We start from the raw sequence: 22,900 nt of genomic DNA, 5'->3' as shown, positions 1-22,900 counted from the left end.
GCTACTTTTTTCTTTTTAACTTGACATAAATTTGATATAAAAACTCTTACAATATGTTTATATCACTTTGTTGTACTTACACTAAAACTACGTGGTCACTTAAGGCTTGGTCAGATTGTAGTCAAAATAAACCTTACCAAATTTTGGTAAATTTATCAAATATGTGCACCCATTTAGTTTTTTTTTGAAACTCTGGTAAATATATAAGAAATCCTAACAAAACTTGGCCATATTGCCAAATTGCCAAAATTTTGGTATTGCCAAAATTTGGTAAAGTTTATTTTGGCTACAATATAAACATGCCCTTAACATGCACTACCTAACATAGGCTCCATTTGGATCATGTAGTGGTCAATACGTCAATGGCGGTTTTACCCTTCATCATCCAGGTCTTTTGGATTCATTTTTTTCTCTTCTGAAGATTTATTGGAGTGTTTATTTGCTTGTGATGATTAAGTTTTTTTTCTTTAGGGTCTTGTGATGTTTAAGTTTAGGTGTTGAAGTGGTACGTGTTATGTCTCACTGACGTGTGGGTCTTAATGACTGAAGTATCCACATTTCATCTCTGCAGTTCATGGGAGCAGCAAGATCCGTTTTCTACCAATCGATTTAGAAAGCGTGGGTGCCGCCGAAATGCAAATTCTTCTCTTGTCTTGCTACCCAGAATAGGCTATGGACGGCTGACAGATTGGGGAATTGAGGCTAGCGAAATCAAAAGGTTTGCCCCCTCTGCCGCACAATCGACGAATCAGCGGTTCACCTTCTGGCCAAATGTAGAGTCACTAAGAGGATTTGGGCAGAAATCCAGGGATGGACGCATACTGACCACCAAATGGACAAATGGAATGACTGCCCCTCGATCGAACATTGGTGGAACCTCGTCGTCGAATCCCCCAGCACCCCAAGAGCCCCTCTACGAACACTACTGATGCTAATCACCTGGGAGATCTGGGTGGGAGCGTAATGCAAGGATCTTTCGAAGCACAGCCTCAACACCGGCCTCAATTCTTGCAAAGGTCAAAAAGGAAGGCAGAGCTTGAGTCAAAGCCGGAACGGCTAGGCTGCAGAAGTTCGGAATTTTGGAAGATATCACCTAACGAACTTCTCTCTTGCGGGCCGGTCTTCTCCGACTAGCCATGTACATACTTTGTATAATTTTTTCCCTCTCTATTAATATATGTGGCAAAGCTTTTGTCCTCCTTTAAAAGAAATAATAGGCAAATTTCTAAGTGAAGAAAAAGGGCACCATTGGCTTTATGGATGGTGACGAATCTAGGGCGCATCTAACGTAGGCAAAAGCGATCAATATATACATTGATATATCGTACACTTGATTTGGATAAAAAAAAGTACATGCACGACACTCCATCAATCATGGCAAATGCATATGTTAGGTTTTTCGTTCACCGGGGTGCTTGTACCATATTGCCGCTCACTTACAACAGGTACAATAGCAGATTATTAGCTACCTGCAAACATATTTTAGTGAGATAAAAGATGAGAAAGAAGAGCAGCGGGCTACAGATCTGTAGCCAGCTGTAGCACGGACTCCAAGATGCAATGTGTGTATGACAGGTGTGATCATATATTAATTGTATAGTAAGCAACTATTGTATGAATTGACTATAAATGAATTGGAGTTAGCAGTGGACTATACTATTAAACTTGCTCTTAGGGCTCTGTTTTGCAGCTTGGTAGCAGCTGCAACTTTTAAAAAGAATTTTCAGCTCCCCATATATGAGATAATTGCTACATAATTTTTTTAAAAAAATTCGATTTGAAATTTTCAAAAATTTAGACCATCAGCACGAAACTATTAATTCAACCGAACAGACCATCGTTACGAAACCGTTTCGCTGAAAATTCAAATTTTTGTCAAAAATTGTTCAAATGTCATTTCTTTTCTCCGATAGATTTGTGTGTAACGAAATTATAAAACCTTATCATTTGCTTATCAGAATATTCAAATTAATAAGTGGGCATTACCTGCGTGCAGTCGTGCACAAGCTGCATTCGTGCTTAGAACAAGTTTAATAGTATAGCCAGCTATTAGCTCTAAATTATATTTAGTCAATTTAATAGCCAATTCATATATAATAGTTACGTATAAACATATATATTGTAGTATTAATATCTGGATCCACCTATCATACACATATGTATTTTGGAGTCCGTGTTGCAGCTGACTATAAATCTGTAGCCCGCTGCTCTTATCTCTCCTCTCTTATCTCCTCGAAATATGTTTATAGTTGGCTTATAGTGTGCTATTCAATCTGCTCTTAGCTTCTGTTCCACTCGTCGCTGGGTTGGTCTCGTGTAAAGTTTTGCAATTTGGCAGGTGTTTTGGCACCAATATGTAGCCAAGACGCAGCGAGTATAGTAAACTAGTACGGAGTAGTTAATTAATGCATATATATTGGATTGATGTATTGCGATTTGGTCAATGTTAATTAGGTCCTCAATTGCATGCCTATGTATTCCATTTGTGTGATGATGCCGGCAAGGCATGCATTACAACATTAGTCAGCCCCACCACTTAGGATCGATGGGGAATTAGTGGCGGACGAGATTAACTTCAAATTAAGCACCCAAGCTAGCTAGCTTTCTTCTAGATCGGTCCTAGCCACCACACAAGTCCACAACACCATTGCCGCCCTAGTGCAAATGTGTGTGCAAATGCACGGCGACTCCGCGAGTTGGCCAATAAATTAATTAGTGGTGGGAACTGCAAAACTTTTGGGTCTATATACTCCGTATTTAACACCGTTAACTTTTTAGCACAGGTTTAACCATTCGTCTTATTTAAAAACTTTTTGTGAAATATGTAAAACTATATATACACATATAAGTATATTTAACAATGAATCAAATGATAGGAAAAGAATTAATAATTACTTAAATTTTTTGAATAAAACAAATGGTCAAACATATTTTAAAAGGTCAACGGCGTCAAATATTTAAAAACGGAGGGAGTATATACTATACATAAATTCATTTCTCACTCATCCTACGTCTATGTATACCAATACAAAACCAAAAAAATTAAAATACCTCCACTTTATCAAATCCTAAATTAATTATTTTTTCTTATATATTCTCAATATATTTATTATCTACTTTCACAAACTATGATATAATAATTACTTTAAAAGATAAAATTATTCTATAAAAGATGGAAGGGGCTTAAAATTAACTATTCTTAGACAGAGGAAGTAATAAATATCACCAAAAGTTTTGAATTTTTTATATGTACTTATAAAAATTGTACATGTGCATAGATTACTGGGAAAGTATTGTAGTGAAAACCTGGATATCGTATAGTGAAAAACTATTTTCACACGGTCAGGAGAACGCTCTCGCTTGACCAGATCACCAGATAGCGAGGAGGCCATCTTCAAAATTTCGAACCCGTGATACGGTATCATTCGGCCGAAATTTTTAATTTTCCATGAATTTTGGCAATATATATTCAAATTTGATAAAATTTTGTTTAAAATTCGGACCGGTAACAAATACCGGCACCCTCCTATACAAATACCGAAAACAAAATTTTAAACCCTGAGTTGGGAGCGACATGTGTGGCTGTCAAGTCAGTGAAGGGGAAGGACGACACGAGTTAATTATAGCTCCACCAAAATAAGCATTCATTGGGAGTTAAAAAAAAAGGATTAACAGACTAATGCTTTAATTTTTAACCCGATTTAATTGCACTGGATTTAATACTTAGGGGTCAAATATCGGCCTTGTGATTCACATATATGAATCAGATACAGCCACTAATTAAGGGAGACAAAGTGGACTTATTTCCAATAGTTTTATAGCTTCTGAGCCTCTTGATGGGCCTAGCCTACCCCCGTCCCACGCAAACTGCAGAGGCTGGGTGGTAGCCGTTGGCCGCCGCGCCGCCGCCGCGTGGAGGGGACGAGACCGGCGGTGGAAGCAAAGCTTTGCCTCCCTCTTCCGCTAGCTTTCCTTCCACCGCCACCGTACTCGCCGCATCGCGCTAGGCTGGAGCCATGGAATCCAGCCGCCGCCGCCGGCAAGCAACCCGGGGCAGTCACGCTCACGCCGCGGGGATGGCCGCGCCGCGCCACCACGATTCCTTCCGTGTCGCCGCCTCCGCCTCCGCCCCCCTTTAACCCGCGGAGCTGCACGCTGCGTGCGGATGGTCCGGAGGAGGGGCGACGACGACGCCGCGGCGCGCGAGCTGAGGGGAGGAGGAGGAGGAGAATGGAGGAGTCGTCGATCACGCACACGCCCACCTGGGTGGTGGCCGTCGTCTGCTTCGCCATCGTCTCCGTCTCCCTCGCCGCCGAGCGCCTCCTCCACCACCTCGGCAAGGCACGCGCACCTCCCTTCCTCCCTCCTTTATCCCACCCCTATATGCTCTCGCCTCTCCAAATGCACCCGCCGATTCGTGTTGGATTCGTACGCGGTGGTGGATTTGCTACGCGCTGTGGGTTATGCTCGCGTTTGGGGGATCGGGAAATTCGGGTTTGCAGGCATCCGATCCGAGCGCTCGCCGTGATTTCTCTTCTCTTCCCCTGCAGGAATCGAGGTCTCGTAACTAAGTCATAATAATGGCTGATGAACTGGTGACGCCATCGCAATATAGTTCATCTTGTTTCCAGCAACATAAGGGCGGGCTGGTTTTGGATGGATATTTAACTTGTTTGCAACTACATATGGCCTTGTTTTACTGGATTGAGGAGCTAGAATTTGAGTGCTCAGTTGGAATAGCTAGCCGTGTAGATGATCGCTTCTCTGTGGATGGATTTTTCTCGCTGTGCTACGAATGCACAGTAATTTAGTACTACATGGTTATGGCCAAATGTTTTGTATGATTAATCTCATCACATCCTAAGCTGACAAACTAGTTGACAGACACAACATTTTTCCTGCCCAGCATCATCACACAAGCACACTCGTCCGTTTTTCTAGGACCAGACAGTTTGCCAATACAAATAATTTCATTGTTAGGTAAGGTGATAGCTCACATGCTATGCATAATCTCATTTTTTCTTTCTGGCAAGGCACTTCCATTGTTGGCTCAATATAGTTATCCTCCTTTGACCCAGTTAACTTCGCTCCTTTGTTTCCTTGCTGTGTGTCAGTTAGCTCTTCTGGTTAGCCGTCAAATGATGGTGTTCGTGTCTTCTATTAATTGATTTAATTACTGGGTATTTTATGTTAGTGGACTTCTAAGAAAGCAAAGTTTTTATGTTCTGTTGAAACAATAACAGTCAGAGCTTAACTTTCATTTTTTCCCATTAAAAAAAATACAGTGCATTGTTCAATATTCAATATGAGTTTTAATACTCAACACATTTGTTGAATTGACTTAGTAATAATGGTCGACAATGCTATTAAGAAACTGCTAAGTTCTTCTTTTCTTCTTGCTCATACAGTTCTTGAAACATAAAGATCAGAAGGCATTGTATTCAGCTCTCGAGAGACTAAAAGAAGGTATCATTCAGGAATATCTTCAGTTGCTTATTTTCGATATTGTTAACCGGACTTCAATATATAAACATGGTACATCTGTTGTAGAATTTCACTTATTTTGGTTAAACAAAAATATTCAAAATAGCTGCTTACGGTATACTTGTATTTCACAAAATTTATGCTATTTCATTTAAAATTTTATTTCTTTAACGTCTTATCTAATTGAGTGTCTACATATGCAGAGTTAATGCTTCTGGGATTCATTTCCTTTGTCCTGAGCCTCTCTGAAGGTTTCATTGTTGGTATTTGTGTTTCGGAAAATGCTATGCATTTGATGCTTCCATGCAAGAAAGAGAGTTACCAGCTTTCAGAAGGTGTTAAGCTTTGCAAGAAAAAGGTTAGGGATATACACCATTATCGAATATTAAGGATTCCTTTTCTTGGAAATGAAAATAGTATCTGATTGTTTTTCTTGCAACTTTTTTGTGGGAAATTGTTTCTTGAAAGTGGATGCCTGGTTCTATGATGTTTGAAATTCCATTCTGGCATACAAATTACACATTGTTGTTTAGCAAAACCTTGTGCCAATTTTGTTTTGCAGAACTGTTTCAATAAACATTGTAACAAAACAGGTTTGCTCTGTTTTAGGGTGAAGTTCCCCTGTTATCAGTGGAGGCATTGCATCAGCTGCACATCTTCATATTTATACTTGGTTTGGTCCATGTTGTGTTCTGTGCTACAACAATATTACTTGGTGGAGCGAAGGTATATCTGCATAGATAAGTCTCTGTGATATGTGACCATGCTTCCATTGATTAATCTTTGCCTGGTTAAACTTTGTAGATAAGAAAATGGAAGCTTTGGGAGACAGAAATCCAACAGGAAATGCAACAGAAATGTGTGTGTTATTTCCCTATTCTTTGCTTCTGTTTTTAAATAACTTATGTTCCAAAATAAAATATAATTATAAAAGATAAAGATACACAATTTTCTTGAATGCATATTGAAGCGTAGAAAGGGTCAGCTTTCACAAGATAGTATTACCTTCACTGATTTAAGTTAGAACATACTCTGTAACCTTGCACATCCCCTCAGCTTATGTTTTCCCATGTTTTTTGTATTTTGTCCTAGTTATTCACACTGGCTTGTTCCTGCCATCCTTTGGTTTCAAGGTGTTTTAAGGCATAAGCATATATTGATAAGCCATTTGCATGCGACTGAACACCTTTCAGTTTCTTTTTAACCATTGTCATTGTCACTGAAATTCAGTTACCATAGGAGGAAGAATTCAGTTCTCATAAATTTCTTAATTGTGACTGCATGATTGCATCATTGTCTGTCCATAACCTATAGGTGGGTTAAGTTATGACTTATGCGTATTGGTCACATAACCTCTTTTTTCTACCGAGCTGGCTTCAGAGCACTTTAGCATAATAGCTCAATATGCTTGGATGTTCATGCTTCTCATCTGACACTGAAAAATGGATTTGTGCTTATTCCAATGCCTGTACCTATAACCTATGTTTGCTAATTGAGTTTTCCATTGCATAAACCACATAAGCACTTTGCATTATGCCAAACAAGTGAAATGGCTTCAAATTCCAGTAGTGTGTTGCTTGTACAAGTTTGTTCACTGTTATGCCACTTTCTCCTGATGACCCTTTTTGTCTTTAGATATACTTACTGATGAGCAATTCCTTTGGTCAAATATTAGTTTCTTTTTGGTTGATACCCAGGATTAATCATTCATGAAGAAGGCAGTCACCACGACATGCATAAACAACATATTGGAATGTCCAATTTTTGCAGTGTTTCTTAATGATGTTAATGCACCACGCTCTGATTATTCCCTTTCCAGACTTACTAGTTACTACCATTAGGAAGTTCTGTATAAAAGATCATGTCTCCATTTTCCTGTTAGAAGCACTAGGCTGCTAACACTTTAACATTTTCATTCGTTGTGTAATGATCTCATTTTTATTGGAGAAATTGGTTGTAGTACAACAAAGAGATGCTACACCTGGGCGTATTGCACATAATCAACAGGGTGAATTTGTCAGTGAGCGAACAAAGGGGTTATGGATGAAGCTGGCTGTTGTAAGCTGGATAGTAAGTCATCTGCCAAATCTTTTGTGCTTTCTCATTTCATATATTTTGGAATGTGGATATCTGCATGCTGCCATGGCCGTAAGTTGATCCAAATCATGATTGATGTAAATAAGCAATGATTATATCATTGCACGAATTGCATGCCACAGTGCCATTAAAGTATGGAAAGTATGCAAAAAAATGCTATCTTTCAAAGTGGTCACATGTCTGATGTTCATATTGGATCAATACATTCAGTAAACATTCTTTATTATATAGTTAAATGCTTTCCGCAAGACATTGTTTCCTACCATTCTCCTACTATGTTCTATGTATGTGTTTATTGCAATGCTCATGATGTTTGCTTACTGTCTTCAGTAGTGCCTCATGTATCTATAACTTTACGAAGGTGTTTTTTTCTAAAAGCTTTTATCTACATATATTGCAGATTGCTTTCTTTAAGCAGTTTCATGATTCTGTGAGTAAATCAGATTATAAAGCACTTAGATCAGCATTCGGCTTGGTAAGACACATCATTTATTTCAAGCCTTGCTCATTGATTTACATCGCTATTGAAGCGAACAGGGTGCTTTTGTTTTCACAGAAACATTTCCCAAGTCATCCATCCTTCAATTTCTACAAGTACTTGATTCGTGCTCTTGAACATGACTTTAAGAGAGTAGTTGGTATCAGGTTGGTGTTTTCATAGAACAGTTCTAACCTTTGACTTAAATTTGTACATGACGTTAATATTAGCTAGTTGTGTGCAGCTGGTACATGTGGCTTTTTGTCATCCTTTTCCTATTGCTGAATATAAACGGTTAGTCTACATGTCCCCTTGATTCATTGGATCCAGTATAGTGGTATACAGTAAATGATTAAAATGGCATGGTATCTTCTTATTATTACCAGTACATGCTTTATTTGAACACTACCATTGGTGGCTTGTGAATAACATGGTGTTTCTGCATTGTATGCTACTATCCTTGTATGAATTAGCATGCCATTTGCATATCAACTTTAGGATTCAGAAAGTGGTATCAGTTCTCTTATGGAGCAAGGTTTGTAATAGTTTTCTGTGGGGTGTAATGCTCTTCATCCTTTGATTATTGTCCAATGCAGGATGGCATACATACTTCTGGTTAGCTTTCTTGCCTCTGTTTGTAAGTCAAACTTTCTCCTTTTGACATGGGTTCCGTTGAATTCATATACTCTACTTCCTGCTATCTACTTTAGAATTCTTCCTTTTTTGGTGAGACATCTACTTTTAAATTCTGACTCAAATCTACATTAGCTGTTATTTTTGAAAAGTAAACATAGAATGAATTTATATCTGAATGAGGCACTTCTTGATAATGGAGTAAAATTGCAGCTCCTGCTTGTTGTTGGTGCAAAGCTAGAGCATATTATTACCCGATTAGCTCAAGAGGCAGCAGCAGTGGCATCATTATCACACGGAACAGAGAGAACTCCTTATGTAAAGCCATCGAAGGAACATTTCTGGTTTGGCAGACCTGAAATTGTCCTCAACCTGATCCATTTCATCCTGTTCCAGAACTCTTTCGAGATTGGTTTTTTCATCTGGGTCTTGGTATTGTCCATTGCGCTCTCCCACTTCAACTGCAAGCATTTAATGATTATGACTTCGCAGAATCGCAGCTAATAAAGGAATCACTCGACAGGTAACATTCGGGTTCGACTCGTGCATTATGGAGAAGAAGGTGTACGCCATTTCTAGGCTTGTTATTGGGTCAGTAAAAATTCTGAATTACCTGCAAGATTCGTTCTTTCTCACATGCATAGTCCTGCTAGCACAATAAGAGTTGGAACATTACTTATCCGTTGACCTTTTATGCCCTTAGTTCTACTAAATTACTTAGAGTCGTCTTGATAATGACTAATTATTTGCTGTTTAATGCAGTGTGCTCATCCAAGTGATCTGCAGCTACGTCACTCTACCACTATACGCCATCGTTACACATGTAGGCTCCAGAAATAATTCTCTCTTCTGACGGTCCGTTTGGTTGGAGGGAGTTTTTAGGAGGGATCGGGAGTTTAGAGGGATGAGGTTATTAAGTGTTTTGTTTGGTTAGGAGACATGAGAATTTTGGTGGGATGGGGATAAGGAATTGAGGAAGGAACTCCCTCCTTTTCAATACCTGGTAGGGGTAGGTAATTGGGAGGGAATTCCTCTTTTATTTTATCTAAGCAAATCTCAGCCATCCGTTTTTATTAATGATTTAATTTTCAACTAAACTCCCTATCAATATCCATCACCTCTACCAAACAAGATATTGGGATTAAAAATCAAATTCTCATCTTAATCTCATCATCAATTCGCTCGTGTAAACTCCCAATCTCCTTCTGAAGGTTTTTTACTACTTCATGAAATGTTTCACTTTTACTGCTCTCTGACGATGGCGTTCCCAGATGGACGGAGGCATCAAGCTGCAAGGGATTGGGTCGGGCCTGCACGAGTCCGTCGCGGGGTGGGCCCTGGACGCCCGGAGGAAGAAGGAGGAGCAGCAGTCGTCCCACGGCGGCGCCACCACCGGCGCGACGGAGGGGAGCAATTACAGGAGCGACCACTTCGGGGCCTCGCCGCGCAGCGCCCTGGCGCCGCCGCCACCACCTTCCCCCGACCTGGTCGAGATCGTCTCCGTCGCCGCCGCCGACGACGACGGCGACGACAGCCGCCACCGTAGGTGATGATTGACGAAATTATATTCATTGTGTCGGGGGCGGCGATGATCGATCTCTGCTGCATATGCGTCCGTCGCATCATGGATTCGTACGTCAGGGCTGTCTGTAACGTCAGCGTCGGCGCTAGCTGCCGACGGGACGCGTCGTCCGCCGCCGGCCGAGCCGGCAGGAAGGCAGGCGCGTTATGACATGTCGTGTGAGACGCCACAACGCTTGTTGGCTGGCCGGCGCTGGCCTGGCCTGGCTTGGCTTGGCTCGTGTTTTCTTTCTGTGTCGTCCCCGGAGCCCACATAGACACACTCGCGCGGCAGGTGTTCCTGATGGAAACGCCTCCGTAACTCCGTTTTGTAATAAGAAAATAATCCTGTAAAGACTAAAGACAAGGTAGAAGCAGAATGAGCCTGTGTGGTTGTATATATGCATGTAATTATTATTTCCTCCTTCTCAAAATGTTATTATCTAGGATAGCATTTGAATGATCTATCTTAATATAATGAATCTTTGTATATGATATATATCAATTCTCATACTAGATAGTGCTCCGTCTTTTTGAGACGGAGGTAGTATTTCACCTGGACTCTCTCTAACCTGTGCAGGCATGTACATTGTAGGTAACGGTTTCTTGTTTGATCGATGGTGCATTGCTAGCTGCTGCACGTGGTGATCGATCTGATAAAAAAAGCTACGGATGGCTTCAAGCTTTGTCATGGCGAAAGCTAGCTGCTCGTCATCACAATTCACAGGTGCATAGCGCGTAACCCCTCCTTTCGCTTTATTATTTCCTAGTACAAATCCTCCATCCGTCTCATTTTAAGTGTAGCCATGATTTTTCATGTCCAACTTTAAACATTTATCTTATTTATTTTAAAAAAAAAATGAAAAACATAAGTCACGCACAAAGTTATATTTATGTTTTATCATCTCATAATAATAAAAATACTAACTATAAAAAGATTTTAAATAATACGAATGTTCAAAGTTGATACAGAAACTCATAGTTGCACTATTATGAAGGTAGTATATGCCGCCGTTGTCGCCGCCTGCCCTGCCATCGCCGGCGGCCGGCCGGACGGACGCTTCCGTGCGTGCTTCCCAATTATTGCCGACTCGACGTCGGCCGGATTATTGGGCCGGGGACGACGGCGAGGCGCCGTCTCGTCGTCGTCCCTGATCGATGCCCAGATCGAAACATCTCGGCGGCACGTACGGCCGGCCGGCCGGCCAGCCGCCGTGCGCGCCTGCGGCTGGGGCAGGCATGCATCGATCATGTCAGGGACGACGACGACACGGCATGGTGGCAGAGGCGAGCGAGACGGGTCTATAGCTCTACTAGGCCTGGCTCTATATATAGCTAGGCGTCGTCGTCGTCTAGCTAGCTTAGCTGAAGCCTATCAAGTACTGGACGATCGACAGACTTGAGGCTTCATTGCGTGCTAGCTGCCGGCCGGCCGGTATGTACGTTTCGATCGATCGATCGATCGATTGGTTCGTCGTCGTGGCTACTACTCCAGCTATGTAGCGTTAGCTGCAACACCTTTCTGCATCCATCCATGCTTTGCATGTGGTCGGTGGCCGATGCCGTAGCGTGCAGTGGTAGACATATGCATGCACGCATGCATACTATGCTACAAGAATATGCTATACGAACGGAACATGCATGCGTGGTACAAGCGTAGACGCTCACATCTTCAAAGCGTGATTAACGGTTTCTCAAAATTCCAATCACAAATGTTAAAATAACTCTCCAACAGATAGCCTGAAATCAGCTTGACTCTAAGATAAAAATATGAGCTACCCCCAAACTACCAATAAACTGTTCTTCCCCTCATCCTGCATTCGCGCGATTGATTTGGTAGAGAGTTGATTGGGAACGAGCACGGCGCTTTGACTTGTGGAGAGTGAGACTTTCATGGGGAAATGAGCTTAGTAACGGAGGTAGCTCTTGAGCAGGTTGGCCGACTATCTGGGCTCTGTCACTGTGCCTCCATTACCGACTACCATCAATATGTACAAAAATTGAGCGATTGCCATGAAATGCTATTAGCCATGCATCCAGGTTGGAGGACAACTACGTTAGCTCCATCACAGAAGGAACTCCAATTCTTAAATAGATTATTACGAGATCGTTGGAGAGCGACTTTTTCAACCAAAACCCCCTCATTTTAATATTGGGAGAGAGATGTTTAGGGAAAACGGCTGACCATGCTCTTATAAACCTGCACACGCACATATTCGAAAGACTATATGGGTATATTTTGAAATTGGCAAAGCGCTACAAGAATATTCTAGTAGCAAACACACTTGCAAACATACCTGCTATACCTACGCTCGATCGGGGTTCAAGCTTCTCCTCCGTCCTAAAATGTAGCTATTTCTAGCACAGTACTTTGTCCTAAAATGAAGCTATTTTTCTACCTACCTTCTCTTCTCAACCAATCACAACCATTCTTTTTCACCTACTTTCTCTTTTCAACCAATCACACATATTTTTCAATCATTCTCACCTACTTTCTTAATACCCGTGCCAACCTAAAAAATGCTTACATTTTGGGACGGAGGAAGTAAATGATTTGGGCATAGTGTGCAGCTAGGCAGGGTACTCTACAACGTAGCTATAGAGGTTGATTGAACGGAGTGGGGGGAAGGGAGGGAGGGACAGCGTACGTACGTTACATGCCATCGTCCACATGGATGGGCCATATTTGTGCGAGATGCACAAGCAACCTAGAGAGAGAGCCAGCCAGCCAGCGTGCGTGCATATGCACGTAGTACTAGTACACTAACGCATATTCTTTCCTTCCCTAGCTAAGATAGATAGCGTGGCATCTCGATCTGCGTCTAGAGAGCTACTCCAGCTAGCTTAGCCTGATCTCTCTCACTCTCTCTGCGTTGATCTTTTCGATCCATCCATCCATCGATCATTAGCTACCTACCTCCCTCTCTCTCCCCCTCCATGCTTGGAGGAATCCATCCATGCATGCTCAAAGTGATTCGGAGTAGCTTCATGCATGGGCTACATATACCTTGGCCCAATTTGTACCTTTTTTTTAAAAAAAAAGAGTACTCGATTGAGTAGTTTACTCTCTCTGCCCCCATAAAAAACTAACATAGTACCGAATGTGTATTAAGATGTGTCACATCCGGTACTAGATTTGATTTTTTAGGAGATGGGGGAGTATATTAATTACAAGATGTTTTAATTTTTTAAATTGAAACTTCCTTCTTTTCAATATATTTTATAAAAAAGTAATATAGTACTAAAATATATTTAATATTAGATGTAAAATATGGGCTTGTTCACTTTGCTACCATTTTTAACCTTACCAAATTTTAGTAAACTTGCTAAAAAAGTGGCTACATTTAGTTTGCAGCCAAATTTTGGTAACTATATAAAAAATCCTGCTAAAATTTTGGTAAGGTGTCAAAGTGGTATCAAAGTGAAAATGATATCAAAGTGAACAGGCCCTATATCATATTATGTATGTGGGTGCTTGATTTCTGGTTGCCGGCGCCTCCACCGCTGCCGATGCTTCCGTAGCCATGCAGCAGCAGCTGCACCGCCGCCACTGCCGATGTGGCTACCATCGGCGCCACCTACAAAAAGGCCGGCAAGTTCGGGAGATGAGAGAAATTAGAGATTTGATTTTCAATAGAACATGTACGTACGCCACCTGCTGCTTGATTCTTTCTTTCTCGTTCCAGATCTGGGGCTTCCCAGTTCAATTGCTTGATAGAGATGAAGATTTGGGATACATAAGAAGATGAGATAAGAGAAAAGCCTCGTCAGGGATTTTTGTTTTTTTTTTTTTTTGCAAAATTCCTTAACCATGATGCTAGCCATTGGATTGAGATCGGAAGGATGCCGTTGCATGAGTGCATGTGTGCACATGATACATTGCCCCTAATAAAAATTGAACGTCCTCACCTAAATGTTTTCATCCGCGGCATCCCAAGTCCAACACACAAAAGTCATTCAGAGTCCATATCAAATAACACAAAAAATTTAAATCGGTTAGTATTACACCAGGAGAAGTTGCATATACAACATACAAAAATTGGTTACAAAATTTCCTTGAATTAGATCCTAAATACAAGAGTTGATAAAGGCAGACAAAGAAAAAGAAAACCCAAATCGAACAAAAATCTAGCTACCATATCTCGCAAGAGATACGAGCGGCATGAGTTTGCCATCGTCGAGCTTCAGCCGCCGCCGCGGCCTTCGAGCTGCCACCACCGCCTCCCTAAGGTCAGATCCGACTATGAGGGGTGCGGAGTGGCCGCTGGCGCTGGGGCTGGCTCGGTCGAGCTGCGTCGCCGCCGCCCGCCACCTCCTTTAAGGCTAAGATCCGTTGAGGGGAGGGGAGGGGAGGGGAGGCAGAGCGGCTCATAGTGAGGGGAGGGGAGAGGAAAAGTAAAACTAGGGTTAGTGTTTTTGGACACCAACGGTTCTGATGGATTTGGAACTGACGCGGCTCATAGTTGTTTTGGGTGCCAGGCGCCAGCTGCTATCCAATGCCTGCTACAGGACTACAGGGTCGACACTCTACACACATGAATGAATGATACGAAGAACACGTGTGACATCTAGCTAGGAGATGCAATTCAATTAGCTACTCCTAAAAGAAAAAAATATATAAAAATATGGGACCACCTATATATTTGTCGACAAATTTTCTCCTAAAAAATTGACAGATATAATTATAGTACAATCATAGTGTACTGTAACTTATATGTAATTACACTGTACCTTGCATGTAACTACAGTGTAACCTGTATATAAGTTTCACATAATTTTGAATCGTTAAATCTATTACAAGATTTGTTTTGGTGAGAAAGAAAAAAATCACAGCACACACATATGTGTAAGGATTTGTTCCCATAACCTCCATTTTACCGAAATAACATATTACAGAGAGATTTTTGAAAGTTACATACAAGTTACACTATTGTTACAGTGTAATTACATGCAAGTTACAGTGTAATTACACTACGATTATACTGTAATTACATCTGTCATTTTTTGGGAGAAAATTTGTCGACAAATATATAGCAAAATCGTAAAAATATAGATTGGTGTCAGCATGGCATGGGCTGTGGCTATCTCGTTTGCGTGAGTATGTGTCTCTTGGATCCAGAGTTAACAGTGGGCCCAATGCCTGTCTGTGGGCCCCCAACACACCAAGACAGCTCTCTCAGCCTCTCCTTCCCCTTCCCCACACAATCATCTGAACAAGAAAAATATTTCTTAGGATATTATTACAGCTGGGGATCTAGGGGCAGCCTAATGTTCACGTGTGGTGCAACGGATTTTGGATAAATGACTCAGCTGAGTTTTTTTTTTTTCACTTTCCTAACTCATCTCTTGTTTTACACATTTACGCTTTTCAAACAAGTAAACGGTGTATTTTTTAAAAAAAAAAATCTATACAAAAGTTGCTTTAAAAAAATCATATTAATCTATTTTTAAAAAATTAGCTAAAATTTAATTAATAATGTGTTAATGCATACGTTATTTTGCCCGAACACAAGTTTAAAGCAATATATACGCACAAGTAATTATCCTTCATTTTGGATATTGGACTTCATCATGATTTAGCAGTTGGAGGTGGCGCTAGCAGTCTGCCATATATACAAGAAAATCAGAGAAATAATCAAATATAAGGTCATGAAAATTAACCGTATTTCCAAATAAAAGATATTAAGAGCAAGTTCAATATGCAGTTGCCTTGTACCAGCTAGGTTTATTGTTGGATTTGGCATAAACACCCTTCTCATCCATGGACCACCTTATCTACTGCTTCCACATGTCAAATCACCATTAATCACATTTCACCTTGATCGTTGCCGACACCATATCGTCTTCGTCCTCTCCTCCTTATTAGGCGCACCTATAGCTCTATTGCTAGCACTTGTTAGGAACTTCGTAGGAAAAATGGACTGAGGCTGTGTTTAGATTAGGGGTGAAAAGTTTTGGCGTGTTACATCGGATACACGAATAAACATTTGAAGTATTAAACGTAGACTAATAACAAAACAAACTACAGATTTCGCATGTAAACTGCGAGATGAATTTATTAAGTATAATTAATCTGTCATTAGCAAGTGTTTACTGTAGCACTACATTATCAAATTATGGAGTAATTAGACTTAAAAATTCATCTCGCAATTTATAAGCAATATGTGTAATTAGTTTTTTTTTGTCTATATTTAATATTCTATGTATGTATCCAAATATTTGATGTGACAGAGTGAAAAGTTTTTTTTTAGTAACTAAACATGGCCTGATTTTTCACCAGTCATCTAAAGGAATGATGAATGTGGTGCTGCTTTCATGAGCAAGACCCTTCATTAGACTAGTACCCTAAATCCTTCCTTCATGTACTTAATAAAAGATGAGGTGAAAAATGGTTTCGTAGCGAGGGGTCTATACCTGCTTTCTCTCTGAAGCCTACCAAGGCTCCAATTAAATTTTATAAATGTGTGACATCCTTCGGCGATTCATGAATCATCAAACCAATATATGTATAAATACGGGATTAATACATTTTTTTTTGCAATTATCTTTACTGTGGGGTTACATTTCTCCTACTGCGTTTGTTTTCCTTTAAAAAATAGGAGTACATTTTTTTAGCAGCAAATGCTCATGCTCATCAAATTGGCATGCATTGATGTGCCAATCGGATGTGATTTATGCCCGTGAGAGAGAGAGAGAGAGGGATGAGCTGTGTGCTTGTGTGTGAGGATGTTGCAATGATAGGATTGGATTGGTAGCTTCTTGCAGCAGCAGAGGGCAGGGAGCAGAGGAGAGGAGGGCGATAGTGGATAGAATAGTGGGCAAGGCTGCAACGGGATCGCTGGAGGATCTGCCAAGTCAGGGACCCCTCTCTCAGACCCCCAACGTGCAAGTGATTCTCCTTGTTCGCTTTCTCCTCCGTCCCTTTTTTTTTTTAAAAAAAAGCAAAATATCACTTCTGTAATAGCGTTTTTCATGTTCCTCTCCATGCGTTTTGTGTTAATTCCACGCGCTCCAATTTTAATTCTTTCTTCAATAATGGAATAAAATCTCAGCCTTTGCTCAAGAAGTTATAGTCAATTACTACACAAATTCACACAAACCAGCACACAAAAAAGTCTTAAAAAACACACACCAGTAAGGTAAAGGAAACACAAGCTAACAAATAACCACACAAAACAAAGACCCATTGATTATTGAATCCTATTGGTGAACCTCCAACCAAAGTTGGCAAAAAGCTGCATGACCGTTGTCTCAAGTAGTCGACATGCAGATTTTATTAGCTTGATGTCCTCATCGCACCTTTGTAATTGAGCCTAAAACCGGAGCCAGTATGTTGTCCTGAAAAGGACCTGCATATAAGATACATACGGAGATTTATCAAAAACCATATCATTTCTACTGAACCATAGAGCCCAATATATAGCGGATGCTCCTACAAAAATGATTTTTTTGTTCCTTTATCAATACCCACAAGCCAATTCCCAAATATATGAGAAATATCGTCTGGAGGATATAAACCAAAAGAAATTTGTAAAGCTCTCCATAGAAACTTTGCCTAATGGCATTCCAATTTTAATTATTAGTTAAAATATTGAACACCTTATCCATAGATTTATAGTATGGGCTCCAGGAATATATATATATATAATATATATATATATATTATATATATTATATATATATATCTATATATATATATATATACATACATATATATATATATAATACATACATAATATAATATATATTATACATACATACATACATATATATATATATATATATATACATACATATATACATACATATATATATATATATATACAAAATACATATATACACACACACACACACACACATATATCTATATATATATATATATATATATATATATATATATATATATATATATATATATATATATATATATATATATATATATATATATATATCATTTTTACTTCGAAGCAATCTCGAAGTAGGACATCCAATTCATATTTTTTATTAATAATAAGAGAATTGATCGTTTATGTAAAACCTGGCTTAAAAACCTTATAATTGCATGATTAATTAAAATAAAATTGACTAAAACCCGCGCCAGGCACCCAAAACAACTCCTGGAGACGTTATCGTTGTCTGGGTGCCCGACTTTGCCTCATCCCCAAATGCACGGCCCTAAGTCCATATCACAAGAACTGTCGCTTAGGACACCAAGACATCGCAAGTCGTTGACCCTCGGCCAAGGCAATGCCCTGTAGACCAAGCCACCTCATCCCGAGTAAGAGCTCAACACAAAGAAGGAGAGGAGTCCAAGGAGGAAAGGTAGGACTATACTACAAAGGAGACTCAGTGCCCAACTTAATCAAACCGACAACCTTCATATTGTCCCCAACACCACCGCTTGCATAGTAGAGTGGTCAGATCCGGTCGGAGGATTCTAGATCTGACGACTGCCAACTGGCAATTAATTGCCTGCTTTGTCGCCGTCGTGGCCATTCACCTGGGCAGCCTGCACGGGCCACCCTGCTACAACTTCTAGCCGGCCACCCACAAGACCATACTTCATCAGCTAGCCTATGCCATCGTCATCCTCACGCACGTCAGCCATCTGCCTGGGCTATCTTCAACCTGTGTTGGCCCTCCACACGACAGTCCGACGGTCATCCCCGCTATGTTGTAGTCCTGACCCTTCGCCTGGGTAGTTCCCCACGGACTACCTTACCCCATTCCAAACACCAGCCGGTCCCCCGCATGAGCTAGCGGACTGCCGGCCAAACTCCCCATAGTGCGATTCCCCTAGTCGATACTGGATCTAGGTTTGGAGAAGTATATATTTCATATATACAATCAAGGTATATTTGAATTCAAAAGCTATGATATCTCTCTCTACATATCTTTTGTTTTGTACTAGGGGAATAGGGTAAGGTTGCATTCCAACAGGGCTGAAGCTACTGTGTCAACATTTTTTTTGAAGTTATAATGTGAAAAAGGGCCGGCGGGGGGGGGGGGGGGGATTAACAGGGATCAGGATATGAGATACATTTCGATTCAATCGTAAGATTGACTCTCAAATGATCGGCAAAAAAGCAACGCGCTTGGAAACTAATTTGTTGAAAAAAAGATATAAAAAGGCCAAACACCCTGAACACAACAAAGACTTCCACTAAACTTTTGTCGTCTCATCCGTCCTTTCAATAATTCTCTTTTCCCAAAGGTCATCAAAGACAGGCGTAAGTACTCATATATATGGCCAATATGGCCAAGAATATCTTCCATAATATTGTGAGAGAGATAGAAACAAACGCACAATCACCAAAGCACGCCTGTAACACGACGCATACGTGACATTTTGGGCAGTTTTGGCTTGCCAATGATCATTTGAAGGACTGCATAGCACATATATGCATGTACCTGCTTTTGGCGCGTCCAATTTTTGTTGTTTAATTTCCTTCTATGATTGACTTTGCTCTTGACAATGGTGATTGCGACCAAAAACCGTGCATTTTATCTGATGTGTGACATATATAGCTTTGCTTCATTTTCACCCTATAGCTAGCTTAGAAGAAAACAGGGTTGAAGCATTAATTTAATTTTCACACATGCATATGCATGGCACACTTTATATATGTCGCTACATGACTCTTCAGGTCACCAGAGTCTGATGGTTAATTTTCGTTGGACAAAGACGTGATCGACATCACGATAATCTTTTTTAGAAGGCAGATAATTTAGGTTAATTAAGAAAATACAGCAAACTGGAATATATGTAGCTAGGCTAGCTACACCTAAAAAACACACACATGATAATGCAAAATGCCAGATAAAATCACCAACTTTTCTGAGCGAGAATTTGTATATATCAATTAATATAATTAGTGGAATGCAGTTTATCTAAATTCTAGCAGCCTAAAGGTCAAATTAAATAATCTGTCCAAATAATGCACCACTTCAACCTAAATGTAAAGAAAGATAACTAATGGTAGAGGTTTTATTTGAAAGGCGAGCCGATATCGATCGAAGTTCCATTGGAATTGTTAGAGCATGGCCAACAGTTCTCCAAAACTCCTCTCAATCCCAAAATTAGGTGATTTTAGTTGAAGACATGGGTCCAACAGCCTAACCACCTGTCCAAAAATTGAAAATCCCTTCCCAGCTCGTCCAAGTCGCTCTACACAAGTTGACTCGCACTCATTTCCAATCTGCAATCTGTGTGGTATCGCTTGAGAGAAAGAGCGAGCAAGACTAGCGCTGAGGGAGGCAAATCGCGCGCGGGATTTATAGGTGGCCCACATTCTTTTATCTTAGAGAGTCAAATTTAGGCTATATATGGGAAAGAAGTATATTTTTTAATCCTTAAATCATCGTTACAGAATTCAAAAGGAGATTTAGGGGGGGGGGAGATTTTTAAGCATTCTTGGCCATACTCTTAGGAGAGCATCTTATAAAAAAAAATCTGTAATAAAGATGGTTTGATCATGTATTCATGTGATGCCCTGTAGGAACCGTGCATGGGTAAACATGCACACAGGGGGGCAGCATTGATGCCCAAATGCTCATCCTTCAGCATGATCTCATGATGCTTGCCTCATCAGTAGTACAACATAACACATCAATGCAATAAATCCATACATATGAGTGTGGTACAAAGCATATGCATAGATGCATTGGCATTTAAGAGAGAGAGAGAGAGAGAGAGAGAGAGCAGAAACATGCACATCACACACACAAAAAGATGACAGAGATGCTCCCAAAGATTCAGCTGGGGTGCACTGCCTGCATGAGACAGATATGCAAAACCAAAGCTTGTGTTTCTTCCTCCCACTACTACTAGAATCCAATCGTCAAATGTGTATATCAGCATTGGGATCTCTATTGCACACACAAATGCTGCATGCCCCTTTACCAGATGATGATGTGTGTGCATGCATCCTCTGTCCTATCCTCCTATATCATGGCAATGAATGCTGTGAGTACCAACTGTTGTTTTGCATCTTGGCCACCCAGGCAAATTAAGTAGTCACTTCATCAACCCTTCACTGCAATTGGTAATTAACTTGTGCTGAAAGAGAGAAATGGAAGCTTACTGAAATTGTAATAGCAACACGGCCCAATCATTTTTTTAAGAGGAACATGAAAAGCAAATACTCTGGGGATACAAATTACATTATATGAACACTAGCAGGTTACTGATAGGGTGTTATGTATGCGTGTTAATTAATATATTCTAGTTAATTAGCCCACAGAGTCCCAACGTATTTAGTTAAAGTTACAAGAGAGGTTATATACTAGCTAGTCGATCAATGGTTAATTTGATGCAAATTAATTAGCCCTCAACTTCACCGTTTCTTGCTAGCTCTTTTCTTCTCAGGCTCTATCAGGATTGCACTGTTATTTTGCCATTTTTTCAAAAGCATTTCTTCTATCTTTAGTACTACTAGTACATTTTTTTGTACCAAACAGAATTGAATATATAATTGTACTCCTAGGCTCACTCAATGACTCCATAATAATCTCTGAAGTTTCTAGGAAGGCATCAATCTGATCTTGGTAGATGGAAATCATGGCCCCTTTTTTCTGTGTCCTGTCTGTCATCCATCTATCATCAATGCATGGAGTGAGCAGAGGTGAGGAAGAGAAGAGAATCGATCAGTTCTCAAAAAAAAAAAAAGAAAAGGAGCAAGAGAATAAGAAATTCAGAATGCATGGATGCACCATGGAGAGATCAGATACCCTGCCTAGCTATACCTTGTTGATTCCATTGGTCTCCCTGTGCTGCCTGTCTAGTTAGCTATTGGCACCATGGAGTATCTACTCCTCTTTCTATCTCATCTGGTTTTGGGGTTGCACACATTCTTCTTTTCCACTGTCACTGCTGCCATACATGCCATGGGAGTTAATGCCAAGCAATGATAAGCAGCTTTGTTGTAGCCTGCAAAATTTAAGGATATGGCAGCCTTAACTGGCCAGTGACGAACTGTGTCACTCGCCAGTTCGTCCGTGGATTGGTATGTGTCCATTGTAAGCAACTTAATTTTGGAGAAACTCTTAAGGTAACTCCAATTGTATTGATCATGGTAAAGTTCAGAAGATTACATGCATCTTTGCATGCATATATGTATGCTAGTTGGATCATTCATTGGTGATGCTACATGTGTGCTAATTAATGCAACCATATAGCACTTTTTAACTTAATTAATTATCTCTGGGTAAGATAATATATAACATAAACCATCTGGCTAGCTAGCTACTCCCTCCGTCCCTTAATATAGGGGATTTTAACATTTTGCTTGCACTGTTTGACTACTCGTCTTATTCAAAAAATTTATGCAAATATAAAAATGAAAAGTTGTGCTTAAAGTACTTTGGATAATAAAGTAAGTCACAAATAAAATAAATAATAATTCAATTTTTTTTAATAAGACGAATGGTCAAACAGTATAAACAAAATGTCAAAATCCCTTATATTAGAGGACGGATGGAGTAGCTTGAACCTAGTATTATTTTTTTGATTGCATAGTAGATGCACATGTACACACATCACTGCACACGATACATCCACTCACACGCCTATGAATGCACCCCCCCCCCCCCCATTCATGTTCAAAGAAACGAAAATCAACGCGCAATATTTATCTTCATGTATAGTTC

General features: G+C 40.2%; 1 protein-coding gene across 1 annotated transcript; it reads left to right on the top strand.

The window, feature by feature from the left end:
• The first annotated feature begins 3,863 nt into the window (after positions 1-3,863).
• Positions 3,864-10,964, top strand: LOC127776670 (MLO-like protein 13). Its single transcript, XM_052303178.1, has 14 exons — positions 3,864-4,341; positions 5,409-5,466; positions 5,688-5,842; positions 6,094-6,210; positions 6,289-6,343; positions 7,445-7,554; positions 7,982-8,056; positions 8,138-8,226; positions 8,304-8,353; positions 8,656-8,696; positions 8,906-9,124; positions 9,216-9,283; positions 9,455-9,515; positions 9,964-10,964. The coding sequence occupies exons 1-14, from the start codon at positions 4,231-4,233 to the stop codon at positions 10,240-10,242; spliced, it is 1,488 nt and encodes a 495-aa protein (XP_052159138.1). The 5' UTR covers positions 3,864-4,230; the 3' UTR covers positions 10,243-10,964.
• Positions 10,965-22,900: the final 11,936 nt, after the last annotated feature.

Source organism: Oryza glaberrima, chromosome 6 (assembly GCF_000147395.1).
Source record: "Oryza glaberrima chromosome 6, OglaRS2, whole genome shotgun sequence".
NCBI lineage: Eukaryota > Viridiplantae > Streptophyta > Magnoliopsida > Poales > Poaceae > Oryza > Oryza glaberrima.
Note: the sequence above shows the minus strand (reverse complement) of the source record. Positions and strands in the feature narration are given on the sequence as shown.